Source organism: Budorcas taxicolor, chromosome 5 (assembly GCF_023091745.1).
Source record: "Budorcas taxicolor isolate Tak-1 chromosome 5, Takin1.1, whole genome shotgun sequence".
NCBI classification, from domain to species: Eukaryota; Metazoa; Chordata; class Mammalia; order Artiodactyla; family Bovidae; genus Budorcas; species Budorcas taxicolor.
In genome coordinates, this window is record NC_068914.1 from 144,097,187 (window position 1) to 144,115,290 (window position 18,104).

An 18,104-nucleotide genomic window follows, 5' to 3' on the forward strand; every position below is an offset into this window, starting at 1 on the left:
GTCCATAGGGTCACAAGAGATGGACTCGAGAAGTGACTTACCATACATGTAATAGGTTAAATAATAAAGGACATTCTCTGTGAAGAGACTTAATTGACCATAATTGCTGTTGACAAACAGTCGGACATGACTGAGCAACTAACATTTTCACTCTAATTATTGACACAAGATATGCCATTTTAAATAAACTAAAATGGCAATAAAATTCATCCATTCTTTAATTAACAATTAACCCAGGATAGAAAAATGTAACTCATGAAACAGGCTTAGATTTTTTGCTTGCTCCTGACTCATGATGCTTCCTATACACCTGATCCTCTTCCCTCCCATTCTTTAATTGACTCTCAAATCCAAGAGACAAATCCACATGCCTGTGCAGGCCTCATCATCCTCTAAAAGAATCACTGCTTGTCAATGGCATCCTCTCACCTCACCTTTTGGCATGTTCTTACTTTGCAAAACACTTTTGTTTGTCTACTGGAGAAGCTGGACAGTGCCAGGGAAACTGAGTATGTTCCACTAAACACTGAAGTTATCTCTGTCCCTCAAAGAGCTATGGGAACACAGAGCCAGAGTGGGTGTTGGTAACATACAGTGACTTGCAGATATAAACAGAAGGGGACAATGAATGGATCTTCTCCAGCACAAACCATGAGCCAGCCATGCCTATGTGAGCTGACCCCTGGTTGCTTTTTCTGTGTGGAAAGATGACCCAGACCCCTGACTTTCTGCTTCTTTCTGTTTACTTTACTCCTTGATAGCCTGAAGGTATTGAAAGAGAGATGACTCAAAGTTTCCTTATCTGTACACAAGGTAAGAGGATCTTTTCTTTTTTAACTTTTTTATTTTGTACTGGAGTATAGCCAATTTTGTGATAGTATAGTCAATGACACAATGTGGTCCACTGGAGAAGGGAATGGCAAGCCACTTCAGTATTCTTGCCTTGAGAACCCCATAAACAGTATGAAAAGGCAAAATGATAGGATACTGAAAGAGGAACTCCCCAGGTCAGTAGGTGCCCAATATGCTACTGGAAATCAGTGGAGAAATAACTCCAGAAAGAATGAAGGGATGGAGCCAAAGCAAAAACAATACCCAGCTGTGGATGTGACTGGTGATAGAAGCAAGGTCTGATGCTGTAAAGAGCAATATTGCATAGGAACCTGGAATGTCAGGTCCATGAATCAAGGCAAATTGGAAGTGGTCAAACAAGAGATGGCAAGAGTGAATGTCAACATTCTAGGAATCAGCGAACTAAAATGGACTGGAATGGGTGAATTTAACTCAGATGACCATTTTATCTACTACTGTGGGCAGGAATCCCTCAGAAGAAATGGAGTAGCCATCATGGTCAACAAAAGAGTCCAAAATGCGGTGCTTGGATGCAATCCCAAAAATGACAGAATGATCTCTGTTCGTCTCCAAGGCAAACCATTCAATATCATGGTAATCCAAGTCTACAACCCAACCAGTAACGCTGAAGAAGCTGAAGTTGAACAGTTCTATGAAGACCTACAAGACCTTTTAGAACTAACACCCAAAAAAGACGTCCTTTTCATTATAGGGGACTGGAATGCTAAAGTAGGGAGTCGAGAAATACCTGGAGTAACAGGCAAATTTGGCCTTGGAATGCAGAATGAAGCAGGGCAAAGACTAATAGAGTTTTGCCAAGAAAATGCACTGGTCATAGCAAACACCCTCTTCCAACAACACAAGAGAAGACTCTGCATATGGACATCACCAGATGATCAACACTGAAATCAGATTGATTATATTCTTTGCAGCCAAAGATGGAGAAGCTCTATACAGTCAACAAAAACAAGACCAGGAGCTGACTGTGGCTCAGATCATGAACTCCTTACTACCAAATTCAGACTTAAATTGAAGAAAGTAGGGAAAATCGCTAGACCATTCAGGTATGACCTAAATCAAATCCCTTATGATTATACAGTGGAAGTGAGAAATAGATTTAAGGCCCTAGATCTGATAGATAGAGTGCCTGATGAACTATGGAATGAGGTTCGTGACATCGTACAGGAGACGGGGATCAAGACCATCCCAGTGGAAAAGAAATGCAAAAAAGCAAAATGGCTGTCTGGGGAGGCCTTACAAATGGCTGTGAAGAGAAGAGAAGCAAAAAGCAAAGGAAAAAGGAAAGATATAAGCATCTGAGCAGAGTTCCAAAGAATAGCAAGAAGAGATAAGAAAGTCTTCTTCAGTGATCAATGCAAAGAAATAGAGGAAAAGAACAGAATGGGAAAGACTTGAGACCTCTTCAAGAAAATTACAGATAGCAAGGGAACATTTCATGCAAAGATGGACTCGATAAAGGACAAAAATTGTATGGACCTAACAGAAGCAGAAGATATTAAGAAGAGGTGACAAGAATACACAGAAGAACTGTACAAAAAAGATCATCATGACCTGGATAATCACGATGGTGTGATCACTCATCTAGAACCAGACATCCTGGAATATGAAGGCAAGTGGGCCTTAGAAAGCATCACTACGAACAAAGCTAGTGGAGGTGATGGAATTCTAGTTGAGCTATTTCAAATCCTGAAAGATGATGCTGTGAAAGTGCTGCACTCAATATGCCAGCACATTTGGACAACTCAGCAGTGGCCACAGGACTGGAAAAGGTCAGTTTTCATTCCAATTCCAAAGAAAATCAATGCCAAAGAATGCTCAAACTACCCCACAATTGCACTCATCTCACATGCTAGTAAAGTAATGCTCAAAATTCTCCAAGTTAGGCTTCAGTTATATGTGAACGGTGAACTTCCTGATGTTCAAGCTGGTTTTTGAAAAGGCAGAGGAACCAGAGATCAAATTGCCAACATCCACTGGATCATCGAAAAAGCAAGAGAGTTCCAGAAAAACATCGATTTCTGCTTTATTGACTATGCCAAAGCCTTTGACTGTGTGGATCACAATAAACTGTGGAAAATTCTGAAACAGATGGGAATACCAGACCACCTAACCTGCCTCTTGAGAAATCTGTATGCAGGTCAGGAAGCAACAGTTAGAACTGGACATGGAACAACAGACTGGTTCCAAAGAGGAAAAGGAGTACGTCAAGGCTGTATATTGTCACCCTGCTTATTTAACGTCTATGCAGAGTACATCATGAGAAATGCTGGACTGGAATAAACACAAGCTGGAATCAAGATTTCTGGGAGAAATATCAATAACCTCAGATATGGAAATGACACCACCCTTATGGCAGAAAGTGAACAGGAACTGAAAAGCCTCTTGATGAAAGTGAAAGTGGAGAGTGAAAAAGTTGGCTTAAAGCTCAACATTCAGAAAACGAAGATCATGACATCCGGTCCCATCACTTCATGGGAAATAGATGGGGAAACAGTGGAAACAGTATCAGACTTTATTTTTCGGGGCTCCAAAATCACTGCAGATGGTGATTGCAGCCATGAAATTAAAAGACGCTTACTCCTTCGAAGGGAAATTATGACCAATTTAGACAGCATATTAAAAAGCAGAAATATTACTTTGCCAACAAAGGTCCATCTAGTCAAGGCTGTGGTTTTTCCAGTGGTCATGTATGGATGTGAAAGTTGGACTGTGAAGAAAGCTGAGCACTGAAGAATCGACGCTTTTGAACTGTGATGTTGGAGAAGACTCTTGAGAGTCGCTTGGACTGCAAGGAGATCTAACCAGTCCATCCTGAAGGAGACCAGTCCTGAGTGTTCATTGGAAGGACTGATGCTGAGACTGAAACTCCAGTACTTTGGCCACCTCATGCGAAGACTTGACTCATTGGAAAAGACTCTGATGCTGGGAGTGATTGGGGGCAGGAGGAGAAGGGGACGACAGAGGATGAGATGGCTGGATGGCGTCACTGACTCAATTCACATGAGTTTGGGTGAATTCCGGGAGTTGATGATGGGCAGGGAGGCCTGGCATGCTGCGATTCATGGGGTCGCAAAGAGTCAGACAGGACTGAATGACTGAACTGAACTGATAGCCAATCAACAACATTGTGATAGTTTCGGGCGAACAGCGAAGAGACTCAGCCATACATATACATGTATCCATTCTCCCCAAAATTCCCATCCCATCCAGGCTGCCATGTAATATTGAGCAGATTCCCAAGTGCTGTAGGATATTCTACATGGTCAAACTAATCCTAAAGGAAATTTGTCCACAGGTCTATTTATTTCCTTTTCTTCTACTTTATTGCTATACTGAGGACCTCAGTGACTTTATTCTGAATATCCAATGGAGGATTATTTTATTTCAGGCCCAGTCTTCACTGTATAATTTTAGCAAACATAAAGGATATTTATGAGGTTATTTTTTGTTGTCCATCTATGACATCAATCTGTCTCAGCCTACTTCTTTCATCTTGTGAATTTTTGCAGGGGTGGGGTGGGTGGAGCTCATCTTGCAGGTGAGTGTTGCACAATTTTGGGCAGTGGGAAGTCAAGATTATGCCCAAACAGCACATAATGTAAACAGTCCATAATGTAATCTTTGCTTCTGTACTCCTGGGATGAAACAACAATAGAAAATCACTGCCCTTCAATAGCCAGTTTTATGGGCCTCATGAGTATTGCTTTATGTGGTTGATGATGATCTGATTTTTTTTTTAATTTCTTATTAACATAATTTATTTATTTATTTATTTATTTATTTTGCCACACTGCACATCTTGCAGGATCTTAGTCCCCAGCCAGGGATCAAATCAAGTCCAAGCAGTAAAAGCACTGGGTCCTGGCCACTGGACTGCCAGGGGATTTCCTGATGATTTGATTTTAATGCCTAGTAAGACTCTCCAAGTTTTACCTTTCATGTGTAATGTTCCATATGTCACAATCAGTAGTTTTTACTTTTATTTTTCATACATAAGTAGTTCAGGCACTAAACTGTTAGAGAATAGAGGCCATCTCTAACTTCCAGATTTATATACCATTTTCTAAATGTATTGTTATTCTAAACTAGATCAAAACCTCACGTTCATCTCTTCAAACAAGCAACTTATAAAATAAATAATGGAATATATTTCCTAATATGTTTGTTCCATAAACCTGCTATTGTTTATGAAAGAAAGCCAAACATTATTTGTTTTATTGATATTTTTCCTTTACAGGCACCAAAGTCTCCAGGCAGGTAGATTTGAATTTGACAAATGATGTCGTAGAAGGATCAACCAGGGCCTTTGTCACTGTTGTGGGTAAGTTGGTTAATTTTTTTGTTTCACAGTGATTTGGAAATCTTAGATGAGGTGGTCTTAAAAAAAAAAAAAAACTTAAAAGGGTGGAGAGATTTTTCTTACAGTGTCAATTGAAGGGAATTATTGTTGAGGATGATCTCCTATGTTTGCTTCTGCATGGGATCTGCAGGACTTACAGCACCATGTTCAAATCCATGTCCCTGTGCGATGAACTGAGAGGGTGTACACAACCATGGGTAAAATAGATAGCTAGTGGGAACCTGCTGTACAGCACAGAGTGTTCAGCTCAGTACTCGGTGATGACCTAGAAAGGTGAGATGCGGGAGTGGGTAGGAGGGAGGCTCAAGAGGGAAGGGATATATGTATACATATATTAAGAGCTGATTCATGGAACACAAAACTGTAAAGCAGTTATATTTCAATAAAAAAATAAATTTTTTAAAAATCTATGTCCCTAGAAGATATTTTTTCTGCTGAATGGCAATTGGTGTTTAGAAAACAAAGACTCCTGTTATAGCCTGTCCATCTGAAATATTAAGTATGCCTTTGGAGATCAGAATATACTTTATTAAAAATGCTGGAAATTTCCTCAGTAACGGATAAAACTGTTCCAGAGAAGTCAAATTTCTTTGTCTATTATTAACATCTACATTTTGGGGAAAGAGATAGATTACATTGTATAATTCACAGGGTCAGCTTCTCAAAAAACCAAACCAGCAAGCAATCAAGTGAACAAACACACTTTCTTAATTTCCTTCTCTCTGTGGTAATAGGAGATTTTCCAAAACGTTTTTCATACCAGAAACCTCTTTTACTTCACCTTCTTTAGGATTACTTCATGAAAACATTCCTTGTTTCCATCTTTTAGACCTATTTTAAAATGTTCTTTCCTTCCACAATGCCTCTTTCACCTATTGTCATTAATGCTGAGATGCCAAGTTTAACAAACAGTAACATTCTGTTTGTCGTGTTTTTAGGGGACATTATAGGACTTGCAATACAGAATCTGGAGAATCTTTTCCAAATGCCCTATGGAGGTGGAGAACAGAATATTGCCCTGCTAGCATCTGATACCTACATCCTAGACTATCTGAGATCTACTAAACAACTGACAGAGGAAGTTAAATCTAAAGCTTTATTCTTTTTATCTAATGGTAAGAAGATTGAAGTAATTTCTGCCTATAATAGATTAAATAAATTATTACTAATATCAAGATGTCATAAAGCTGCTATTATGAGGTAGTCTCATGGGGAAAAAATATGTCTGAAGAACTGAGTCACTCTGAGTCCTAGCTCTATTTTGGGGGGGTTTTGTTTGTTTGGAGGCTTTTTTGGTATTCAGTATCAGTATGGTCATTTGGCTTCACAATTCACACATGTACTGTTTCACATTATGACCTCAGTTTTTTTTTTAATGCCTAATATTTTGCCAAGCTACTTTGTTAGTGAGTTTTGTTATTGTTATTAATGGTAGCTATAAACAGTTCATTTATCAACTTCTGTATTTGTTTGCTCAATTGCATTCCATTGAGATGAAGTGATTAGTTTTGTATTTAGAAATATCTTGTAAATGTGATATCAAAGAAAAGTTCAGGAGTATAATTTATTTTATTCTTTTTTTTTTCAGAAAAATAACACTGAAATAAAATAACCCCAAGAAAAAAAAATAAATGATTAGTAATATCAGACAAATATTGAGTTAGATGTAGTCACATGGAATATCTTACTTGTCATTAAAACCCTATAAGGTAGAAGCTATCTTTTCTCCCTATGGATGGAGAACCTGAGTTTCAGAAATTAAAATTGAAATGATCATCTAGTCATTTATGTCTAATACCAAAACACGGGGCTATTACTACACCATTATCTTTTTTTTTTTTTACCTTTCTTAAAGAATAATTTCCTACCATGTTGTATTTTAGGTTATCAGAAGCAGTTGTCTTTCAAAAACTTGGATGGTTCCTATAGTGTGTTTTGGCAGAGGAATCAGGAAGGAAGCATACGGTAAGAGATGAAAATTTTATTTTAAATAATACAAGAATGATCTGAGAAGGACTTGTGAGGGGCTGAGGGGAATTGTGTTTGGTGGGGATTTGAAAGCAACACTTTTGTGTTTCAAAGTGAGTTCCGAGAGGTGAATCAGATAAAACTAAAATATTTGATTATTCCAACTTTAAACCAACAATGTACTAAAAGTCTCATAATAGATTGCTTAGATGTCTGGTCATTTAATGACACCCCCACCAATACTTCCACAGTTTGTGGTAAATGGCACATCTTAGTCTGTCTCTCTGAGCCACATGTAGATTGAGGAGTGTAAAACTAAAAGGCTTCAAAGCACCTAATTACACACATTCCATTCTTTTTTCATGCATGAACAATCTGATGGATTCTATAGAAATTTGTGTGTAAACGTGCTGGAAATTACATGATCTTACTTTCACATATTTACTGACCCAAAGGAAAGAACTGCTGTCAATCAAGACTTGTTACAGTCGCTCTCAGCCAGATTAGATCCACCCATGACCCAAAGCAATCAGTGATGACGGACCTGATGGGAAGCTGACATCATTTCTTTCTTATCTAACTTCTGTCTAACTGACGATTGGCTTTACAGGCTCAGTGCTCTTACTTTTAAGACATTTGCGGGAATGAAGAAATATGTCTTCATTGATGAACTGGTTCAAAGGGAGACCTTGATCTGGCTTGCAAGCAAACAGAAAATAGATGGCTGCTTTAAAAGTGATGGCAAGCTTTTCAGCAATGCCTGGGAGGTGAGTGATTCACACAAGTAAGCTTTCCTTTCTCCTTTGCATTACCTGCCTTATCCAGCTCCTGAGAACATGAGTACACTTCTTATGAATATTACTCCTTCTGCTGCCTTGATAGGCTTGTGGTATGTAAATCAAAGCCATTATTACTGCTGCCAGCATGTTATCCTCAGCCTACGCTGAATTCCTCTTGAATCTATTATTTGCCTTACTGTTTTCAGTCCTTTCTTAGAACCGGTCTCCTTGAGTAGATAAACTGAGACTAGGTGAGAGGGGACTGAAAAAGAACCTAGAGAGGAAACAGTTTATAAATTTGAAGCCAAACATTATTCATTTCTATTTATGGATGGTAAGCCAGTTCAGGAAGCGGATCCCCTAATTTACATTGTTTCAATGAAGCACTGATCCAATACCTCCATAAATCAAAGCACAAGCACGAGGACCTCACTTGCCTCAGGTCAAAATGCAAATGGAATGAAGTCTGTCCTTGATAGATCTATTCTTTCCCTTTTCCAGTCCATATTTAGATATATCACTCGGTATCTCCATATGCTGCACCGTGGCCAAAAAAAAAAAAAATTTTAATGATATTTGTCCCACTGTCTCTTTCGTATCTAGTTTCCCTTCAGAAGGATAGCTGTCCTTTTGTGCTCTGCTGTCCTATATGACTTATGGTTCCTTTGTGTTTAGGTTGGAGATGAAGAGGACATTGTACTCACTGCCTATATCGTTGCTGCATTCCTTGAAGCTGGACTCAATTTCACTGTATGGGTCCCACTGTCTTTTAGTATCAGTCAGCTGAATGCACATGAATTTGACTATCGATTCAGAGTGATTTAAAATTCCTGGACTGGGTGAAACATCAAGAGAATAATTAATTCACTACCACTCTTTAAATTAACTCTCCCCAAATTTTTTTATTCATGCATGCTAAGTTGCTTCAGTCATGTCCAACTCTTTGAGACCCTATAGACTGTAGCCTGCCATGCTCTTCTGTCCATGGGATTTTCCAGGCAAAATATTGGAGTGGGTTGCTATTTCCTCCTCCAGGGGATTTTCCAGACCCAGGGATCAAACTCACATCTCTTAGGTCTCCTGCATTGGCAGACAAGTTCTTTACCTCTAGCATGACCTTTTTGATTCATAGAAACTTTGATGAACATTATTGAGTTTTTCCCTGGAGAAGATATATGTATGCACACTTATACAAGTGTTTCATACCATTTCGGTATCCATATATCTCCTGAAATTCAGCTATTAATTTCAGATTAAGAACTCTTATTCCAAGTATAACTACAACCTGATATTCTGTTTGTCTAAACAACTCAGTATGCAAACATTTTCAGCTTAAGTGTGGCTCATCTTGGCTGCCTCTCAATCCAAAATTCAGATTATCCAATTGCGAAATCTATTCTTGAAATAAGATCCTAGGAATTTTCAGGGTCATTGGTGTACCTCAAAAACCATCTTTAGAAATACGAGCTCCTATTTTGGGCATTAGTGTAAAATACCTTAGGTCTAAAAATAAATATGTATACTTTGACACATAGAAAACATTTACATCATTAACTAAAATACAACCAGTCAGACAGAGATTGCCATTTTCATACTACTTAAATTTTTTCAAATACTGATAATCCATTAAAAATGAATTTTAATGATATTTATAAAATATATTTCACATGTATAGAAATGAACAGGTTTGCATGTAAAATATACTTCAAGGGTATATTATATACATTATAAAAAATGATTAGTTTAAACAGTCAAGCTTACAAGTAAGTATTCAAGCATCATCTTAAAATGAATTGTTCTTCTTGACTAGTTTCCCACTCTACGAAATGGGCTCGTTTGCTTAGAAGAGGCCTTGGAAAATGGTGTCAGAAATGGCTACAACCTTGCAATTCTAGCTTATGCTTTTGCATTAGCTGGAAAAGAGGAGAAAGTGGAATCCTTACTCCGGACCCTGGATCAATCTGCTACAAAATTAAGTAAGTATTATTATTCATTTTTGCTAATGGAGGGGCTTTCAGGCAAATAATCTGCCTGAAATGCAGGAGACCAGGGTTTGACCCGTGGGTGGGGAAGATCCCCTGGAGGAGGAAATGGCAACCCACTCCAGTTTTCTTGCCTGGAGAATCCCATGGACAGAGGAACCTCATGGGCTATAGTCTATGGCATCGCAAACAGTCAGACACAACTGAGCAACTTTCACTTCACTTCACTTCACTTCTTTCGTAATAGAGATGACCCTAAGAATAAACTGATGAAACTGAGCAATCACATAGGAACCCTCTCTTTTCTAGAATGCTTCTATTTATCTTATGAAATTTCTGAGTGACTTTTTAAAAAAACAAAACATTATATATTTTCTAGCTTCCTCTTTTTCTTTTCTGCTCATTTCTTCTCAAGTGAGTGAAGTAAAGAAAATCAAGTGGAGTGGCTACAGATAATAGAAACTGCTTGTGAAACTTTGGCCTTGAACTTAAGGTCAAAAACGTTGACCTTAGGAAGTTGCTCTCTGAAGTTGCCTTAGTTCTCTAGGGCTGCCATAATATTGGGTTGGCCAAAAAGTTCGTTTGAGTTTTTCCATAAAAACCTGAATGAACTTTTTGACCAGCCCAATAAAATACACTGTACTGGGTGGTTTAAATGACAAAAATTTATTTTCTCATGGTTCTAGAGCTAGAATTCCAAGATCAAAGTATCAGCGGGTATGATGTCTTCTGAGGCCATTCTGCCTAGTTTGTAGATGGCCATCTTCTCTAACCATCTTCACATGTCTTTTCCCATGTACATGCATTCCTGGTGCTCCCTCCATGAGTCCAAATTATCTCTTCTGATAAGGATACATTTGTTGTTGTTGTTGTTTAGTTGCTAAGTACTAAGACCCATCTAAATGGCTTCATTTTAACTTATTCACCCCTTTAAAAGCCCTATATCCAAATACAGTTCCATTCTGAGGTTCTAGGTAGTAGGGCCTTGAACATATGAATTTTGAGGGGCACAATGAACCCATAACAGAGGTCAAGGATGGCATTCGCATCTTTCTTTACATAGGGACTGTGTGAAAATTCTTCTTTTCTTCTCAGATAACGTGATATATTGGGGAAAAGCGAAGAAGCTTGAGACAGAGGCATCTCCACTCTTTATTCCTCGGGCACCTTCTGCTGAGATGGAGAAGACTTGCTATGTGCTGTTGGCTATCATTTCCCAGAAAAACCCTGACCTGACCTACGCTAGTAAGATTGTTCAGTGGCTTGCCCAACAGATGAATTCTCCGGAGGCTTCTCCTCCCCTCAGGTGATTGGCGTGGATCTACTAACATAACCACAATATGTTCAATGTAAAAGTTGCCACTCTATAGTAATATAGATAATATATTATATAGATATATATATAATAAAAATACCAAAGGTAGGAAATACCTTCTGAGACAAGGAATATTTGCTACTATAAATCATCTTTATTGGGGTTTAGTTGCTTTACAATGGATTGGTTTCTGCTGTGTGATGAAGCAAATCAGCTATATGTATACATATAGCCCCTCCCTCTTGGACCTCCCGCCTACCCCCACCCCAGTCCACCCCTTTAAGTCATCACAGAGCACCAAGCTGATCTCCCTGTGCCCAGTTCAGTTCAGTTCAGTTCATTCACTTAGTCGTGTCCGCCTCCTTGCAACCCCATGAATCACAGATGGCTGGATGGCATCACTGACTCAATGAACATGAGTTTGAGTAAACTCCCTGTGCTCAGTTCAGTTCAGTTCAGTTCAGTCGCTCAGTCGTGTCCGACTCTTTGCGACCCCATGAATCGCAGCACGCCAGGCCTCCCTGTCCATCACCAACTCCCCGAGTTCACCCAGACTCACATCCATAGAGTCAGTGATGCCATCCAGCCATCTCACCCTCGCTATCTATTTTACACATGGTAGTGTATACATGCCAATCCAAATCTCCCAATTCATTCCACCCTTTCTTCCTCCACCCCATGTCCACACATCCATTCTCCACATCTGTGTGTCTATTCCTGCCCTGCACATAGGTTGATCTGTACCATTTTTCTAGATACCACATGTATGCATTAATATACAATACTTGGGGGTTTTTTTCTGGCTTACTTCACTGTGTATGATAGTCTCTAGGTCCATCGACATCACTAAAGGTGACCCAATATTTAGTCAACAAGCATTTATTGGGCAGTTCTTGTATACTAGGAACTCTACTAGGAATTTTCTATGTATAAATGAATAAAATAAAATCCCCTCTCAGGGAATGTATGCCTGATTTATATCTCCATTTACACAGTAAAAATAGAATGAAAGTCTAGAAAGGATGGTTGTTATAAATACAAGAGCCCTGAAAATAAGAACACTTTGGTCAAACCGTTACTTCATGTCAGCCAAGAAGTAATATTTCTCCCTACTTCTGTGGTCTATACATTGGAAAAAGCAAATGAATGAATAGCCAAAGGAATGGGTATCAAAAACAATGACTTATATCCTTCCGTAATAGGCAAAAAATTTAATGCAAAGAAATACAAGTTTTATTCCCACGAGGAAAATCATTTCCTTCCTTCCTTTCTTTTTTTCAGTCTTAGTTTCTAAGTAAAACCATATGTTAGTGAATCTCCCAACATTCTTTCTGGATTCTGACTTCCCATCTTTGAAGACAGTTGAGCATAAACATTATCTATGGCAACCAAATTACATAACACCTTAATTTTTAGAAAAGATTGAGCAATATTTCACATGAATATTATAAAATTATTTAGAAGACTTTTAGATCTAATTAAGATCTGTTGAAGAAAGCGACAACAATTAGCACAAGAAAATGTTTTCCTTGTTGTTTAGAATACTGCTTCTTGGTATTCTGTTGACATGTCAGAAATATTTCTATGGGTTGATTTAAAGGTCATGGCCACATGATGACTGATATTGCATCATAACAGAGTTTGGAATGCTGCTTGTACTGTTCTGTGCAGGATACGCCCGTCTGCCTTCTTGCCATAACCCGCTACATGAATTTAATCTTCTCTGATGATCAAGTCACTGTCAGCTTAAGCAGTGAAGAATTCAACGAGATTTTCCAGGTTAATGGTGATAATCACTTATTGGTTCAACGTTCAGAACTAACAAAAGCAAGTGGACAATATACAGCAGATGTGGAAGGACAAGGTTGTGCATTTATCCAGGTAATGGAATTCTGTGAGGAATATGAGTGTTTTCCAGTAAAAAACACAGACTATCTTTACAGTTATGTACAAAGTGCTATTTTACTCTTGCATGTTTTCATGATTACATTTTCCTTCATTGATATTTTCCACTCGAAAACTAAAGTTATTTTGTAAAAGGTTACCTACTCTTAAAGATAACTGGATGACTGAGAAGTTTCTTGAGGAATGTCAAAGATTCTTGTGTCTTCTGACAATCAAATGATTATATTTAGCCTTATTCCCTGATAATGAAGTTATAAAATAAAGTGCATTAATAATGGAAATGAGGGCTTCCCTGGTGGCTCAGTGGTAAAGAATCCACCTGCTAATGCAGGATAGGCAGTGGTTCAATCCCTGGCTCAGGAAGATCCCCTGGAGAAGGAAATGGCAATTAACTCCAGTATTCTTGCCTAGGAAATCCCATGGACAGAGGAGCTCAGTGAGCTATAATGGGGTTGCAAAGAGTCAGACACAACTTAGTGACTAAACAACAACAGCAATAATGGAAATAAGAAAAAACAATAAGTGCTTCAAGTGATAGATGGATGGATTTTTTTTTTTTTTTTTTTACACTTTGCTATCCTTTCTAGGCTACCGTGAGGTATAATGTGCTACTACCTAAGAAGGAATCTGGATTTTCCCTTTCCTTACAAATAGTAAAGAAAAACTCTTCTGATGTATTCCAGAGTAATTTTGACCTGACAGTAACCCTCAGGTAAGTGTCCCATTTTGATGTCAACTTTCAGGTTAGAGAGAAAGTGGTGCATCAGAAAAGAATTATTTTAAACACTAACAAAATATCAAAAGCACTCATTTGAAAAGACACATGACTCCAATGTTCATAGTAGCATTATTTACAATCACCAAGACATGGAAGCAACCTAAGTGTACATCAGCTCATGAATGGATAAAGAAGCCCATAAATGGACTTGGAGGGCCTTATACTAAATGAAGGGCTTCCTTGCTGGCTCAGACAGTAAAGAATCCACCTGCAATGTGGGAGACCTGTGTTCAGTCCCTGGGTTGGGAAGATCCCCTGGAGGAGGGCATGGCAACCCACTCCAGTATCCTTGCCTAGAGAATCCGCATGTACAAAGGAGCCTGGTGGGCATGTCTGGGAGACTAAGCACAAAGCACATGCTAAGTGAAATAAGTCAGACAGAGAAGGACAAATACTGTATGATATCACTTACATATGAAATCTAAAAAATGCAACAAACTAGTGAATTTAACAAAAAAGAGGTGGACTTACAGAAATAAAGAACAAACTAGTGATTACCAGTGGGGAGAAGGAGGAGGGGGAATCTAAGGATGGGGGAATGGGAGGTACAAACCATGGAGGGTGTAAGATAGACCCTAGGATGTTCAGCCCTGGGGATTATAGCCAATATTTTGTAATAACTATAAATGGAAAGTAATCTTTAAATTGTATTAGAGATATTTATATATTATTAATGTCAATAATCACATGTTGATGGTACTCTCTGTGCCCACATCACAATTTAGTACATTTTCAACTAAATCAAAGTTAGAGTTATGCAAATATAATCTGCACTGTATGCAGTTTGAAAGCTTCTGCCTCATTAATCCTTCAGCAGTGCTTCTACCTTTTTGTGTGTCAGTTTTGCACAACAGAGATACAATTTTCTTTCTAAAGACAAGCATGAGTGGGCCAAAAAGAGAAAACCTGCTAACATTTATTTAATCATTAATGTAACTGTACACAAAGCAAAATTTTAGATATTTTTCAGTGTATAAAAGCAAAGTAATTCTCTTGAATTAAAATATAATTTATAGGTACCAAAGAGTTTTATTCTTGGTTAATGTGTGGAGAAACATTGAATAAAATTAGTTTCGGGGATTTTTCTCAGGATTTCAAAATGAAAATCTGTTGAACACTAATGCTAATAATATAATACACACCTCTCAACTTGATGTCCCAACAATTTTATCCAAAGTTGTGGGTATAACTTAGAAGATCTCTTGGGGGCATGTCTGTTGTATGATTTTGCCAACATCCTGCTTTTGAGATATGAGCCTATTCTAAGTGTTGCACAGAATCTAAGGCTGACATAAGTATGTGTGCTGTGTGCAGTCGCTTCAGTCATGTCCAACTCTTTGCACCCTTGTGGACTGCAGTCCATGAGGCTCCTCCATCCTCGGGATTCTTCAGGCAAGAATACTGGAGTGGGTTGCCATGCCCTTCTCTAGGTGATCTTCCTGACCCAAGGATGGAATCTGTGTCCCTTGTTTCTCCAGCATTATAGGCATATTTTACCCACTGAGCCACCATATGTGTAATATAAATTTAAAAGTTTTGTCTATAAGTTCTGACTTTAAAGCCTCAAGTAAGCTTAAAAGCAGGATTTGGGGAGATTAGGTCCATTCATTCTTTACTTCAATTTATGTTGCTTTGAATCATCTCAGCCACGATCACTCTAATTGTGCTTGTTTCCAGATATGTGAGAATGACTATCTTCAGATGTTTTTTCTCCAGCTTTTGCCTCTCCTCCAGGCTTAGAGCCAATTGGCATCAATATACTCATATCCTTGCCATAAGGTTAAGTCACTCTTCTAAAATGATGTCTAAGTTAGTGTTTTGTTTTTAAATTTCAGATATACAGGAAATCACAATAACTCCAACATGGTCCTTGTTGATGTAAAAATGCTATCAGGATTTACTCCAGTCATGTCATCCATTGAAGAGGTAAGTAAGAGAAGCCCAGTCTTTCAGCCTCCAAAAAGCAGTAATGTGTTGATGAAACAGTTGGTTAGCAAAGCCAAGCTGTGTAATTCTTCACTTAAACAAACATTCACAGTTCACACTCATATTTTTGCTAAACAGTGGTGGAATGGATTCTTGATTTATAGCAGTTAGAAGTCATTATTTCCAATAGTTCGTAACCTATTTTTTAAATTTAGTTCTGACTTGTGTTTATGAAAACATCATGCACAAGGAAATTTTCCATAAAACAACTTCCTGATACTGATTAGAGAAAAAAGCATGAAACACTGAAGTCTGGAATGATGCTCTTTCATATTTATCCCTCCCTGCCAATTTCCTTAAAGCTTGAAAACAGTGGCCAAGTAATGAAGAGTGAATTCAAGAATGACCATGTTCTTTTCTATCTGGAAAATGTAAGTTGACAATAATTTTTTTCTCCACGGCTTTCTTTTTCTTTTGAGGGTAACTGGATGCTTCAATTTCTCATAAATATACATGATAGGGCTTGTCAAAACTATGTAAGATGTTAAAGGTGATCAGTGGTCTTCCACACTAATTGTCTTTTCCCTCTTAAATACTGTGCTATTTCGTATATACCTTGGCTAACTGGATGATTCTCAAGTTTAGAAGCATCATTTCCCTGTTCTTTTATTCCCCACAGCATCTAACATAGTCTGGTCAAAGATGTATAATTCTTTTATAATTTGACTTGAACTCCAGCAGAGACAGGCATGAGTTTCAGACTCATCCTTTCTATGTATGTATCATTAACATCCATACAAATGCCTACATTTTTCTAATATTTTCAACTTTCTTGTACCTCAATATAATCGGTGAAACAACATTTTACACAATTTAATATTACTTAACTCACTATTTTGCCATTATGTAAGATCATTACACCCTGGATTTATCATAAACTTCTGGAAATAATTTGCTCTGTGGTTTTATTTTTTGCAGGCCTGCTCTGGTGTATTTATAATCTGTATCTTTATAGGTTTCAGGTACAGCAAAGAGTTTCACCCTCTCTGTTGAGCAAATCAACCATGTAGCAAACATTCAGCCATCCCCAGTCATGGTCTACAATTATTATGAAAAAGGTAGGTGGGCAACAACCATGCTTTAAAACTACTGGAAGTTATATCTGTATCTAGGATTCCCTGAACTACTTAACTTTTGAAAATCATCCTTGGTCTTCAATATCTGGGTTTACTTTACATATTGTGTGTGTGTTTTTTTTTACTCCATTATATATATATAAACTTCTGACTTGGCCTTTTTCTATTTGCCAGAATTTTTCAACACCTAGAATCCTTTTGATATAATGAGAAGGCACTGCCTTTAATTTGAAATACAAACCAGCTAAGCTTCCAGGTCTTGTTGCTGTTGTTTTGTTGTTAATGGCTGAGACTAACCATTCCATGCTACATCTATGGACTTTAATTTGAGAGGAAGAGTGAGAAATATTCTGAAGCGTTACAGGCAAATCTTGATAGATTAGGTTTCAAAGCAGTTACCAAGATGCTGTTCAGAGGATTTTTTAAAAAGTTCCCTGGAAGGTTAGTGCTATTAATTTCTTGTTGAATGTCATGAGAAGTTTGTCAGCAAGTCTTCGGGGATTTTTGGTGGAGTTTTTTGTCGTTCTTTTGTCTTTTTGGCTGTGTTGGGTCTTCTTGGCAGGACGTAGACTCAGTAACCCTACAGCATGTGGGATCCTGGTTCCCTCACCAGGGATCAATCTTGCATCCTCTGCATTTGAAGGTAGATTCTTAACCACTGGATCACAGGGAAACCCTTGTAAAGCAGTCTTTGAATTCTGACTCTGTCATTTACTAATTGAATGTACTTTGTCAAGTGCCTTAAGCTCTGATATGATGTTCCTGGATTTAGAAAATAGAAGGAATTGACTTTCTTGCAGAATTACTAGAAGGGTTAGTAATTACCTAGTGTAATTATGTTGTCTGATATCACCTGGTTATAGAAAGTTGGAGATGTAATAAGGATGAACTTTCTTTTTATTTTCCAGATGAATATGCCCTTGCTTCTTACAATATCAACAGTGTTTCTGTGTCTCAGTGAGACAAAACAAAATACACAAAAAAGGTAGGGAAATCATAATCATCTTGAGTTATTAAAAACACATCTGATGAGAAAATGAAAATCTAAGAAGATAAAACAATAGATGAAGCAAAGAGAAGTC

At 37.9% G+C, this 18,104-nt stretch overlaps 1 protein-coding gene across 1 annotated transcript in view; it reads left to right on the forward strand.

Annotated features, from left to right (window-relative positions):
- The window catches only part of LOC128048839 (ovostatin homolog 2-like), a 52,086-nt gene extending 34,103 nt beyond the window's left edge, over positions 1 to 17,983 (forward strand). The window contains 15 exon segments of the mRNA XM_052641282.1: positions 762 to 813; positions 5,111 to 5,194; positions 6,172 to 6,348; positions 7,117 to 7,198; positions 7,812 to 7,968; positions 8,656 to 8,730; positions 9,791 to 9,956; positions 11,058 to 11,243; positions 11,246 to 11,268; positions 12,949 to 13,158; positions 13,770 to 13,894; positions 15,796 to 15,886; positions 16,249 to 16,317; positions 16,902 to 17,004; positions 17,931 to 17,983. Coding sequence (XP_052497242.1) covers positions 762 to 813; positions 5,111 to 5,194; positions 6,172 to 6,348; positions 7,117 to 7,198; positions 7,812 to 7,968; positions 8,656 to 8,730; positions 9,791 to 9,956; positions 11,058 to 11,243; positions 11,246 to 11,268; positions 12,949 to 13,158; positions 13,770 to 13,894; positions 15,796 to 15,886; positions 16,249 to 16,317; positions 16,902 to 17,004; positions 17,931 to 17,983 — 1,653 coding nt within the window.
- Positions 17,984 to 18,104: the final 121 nt, after the last annotated feature.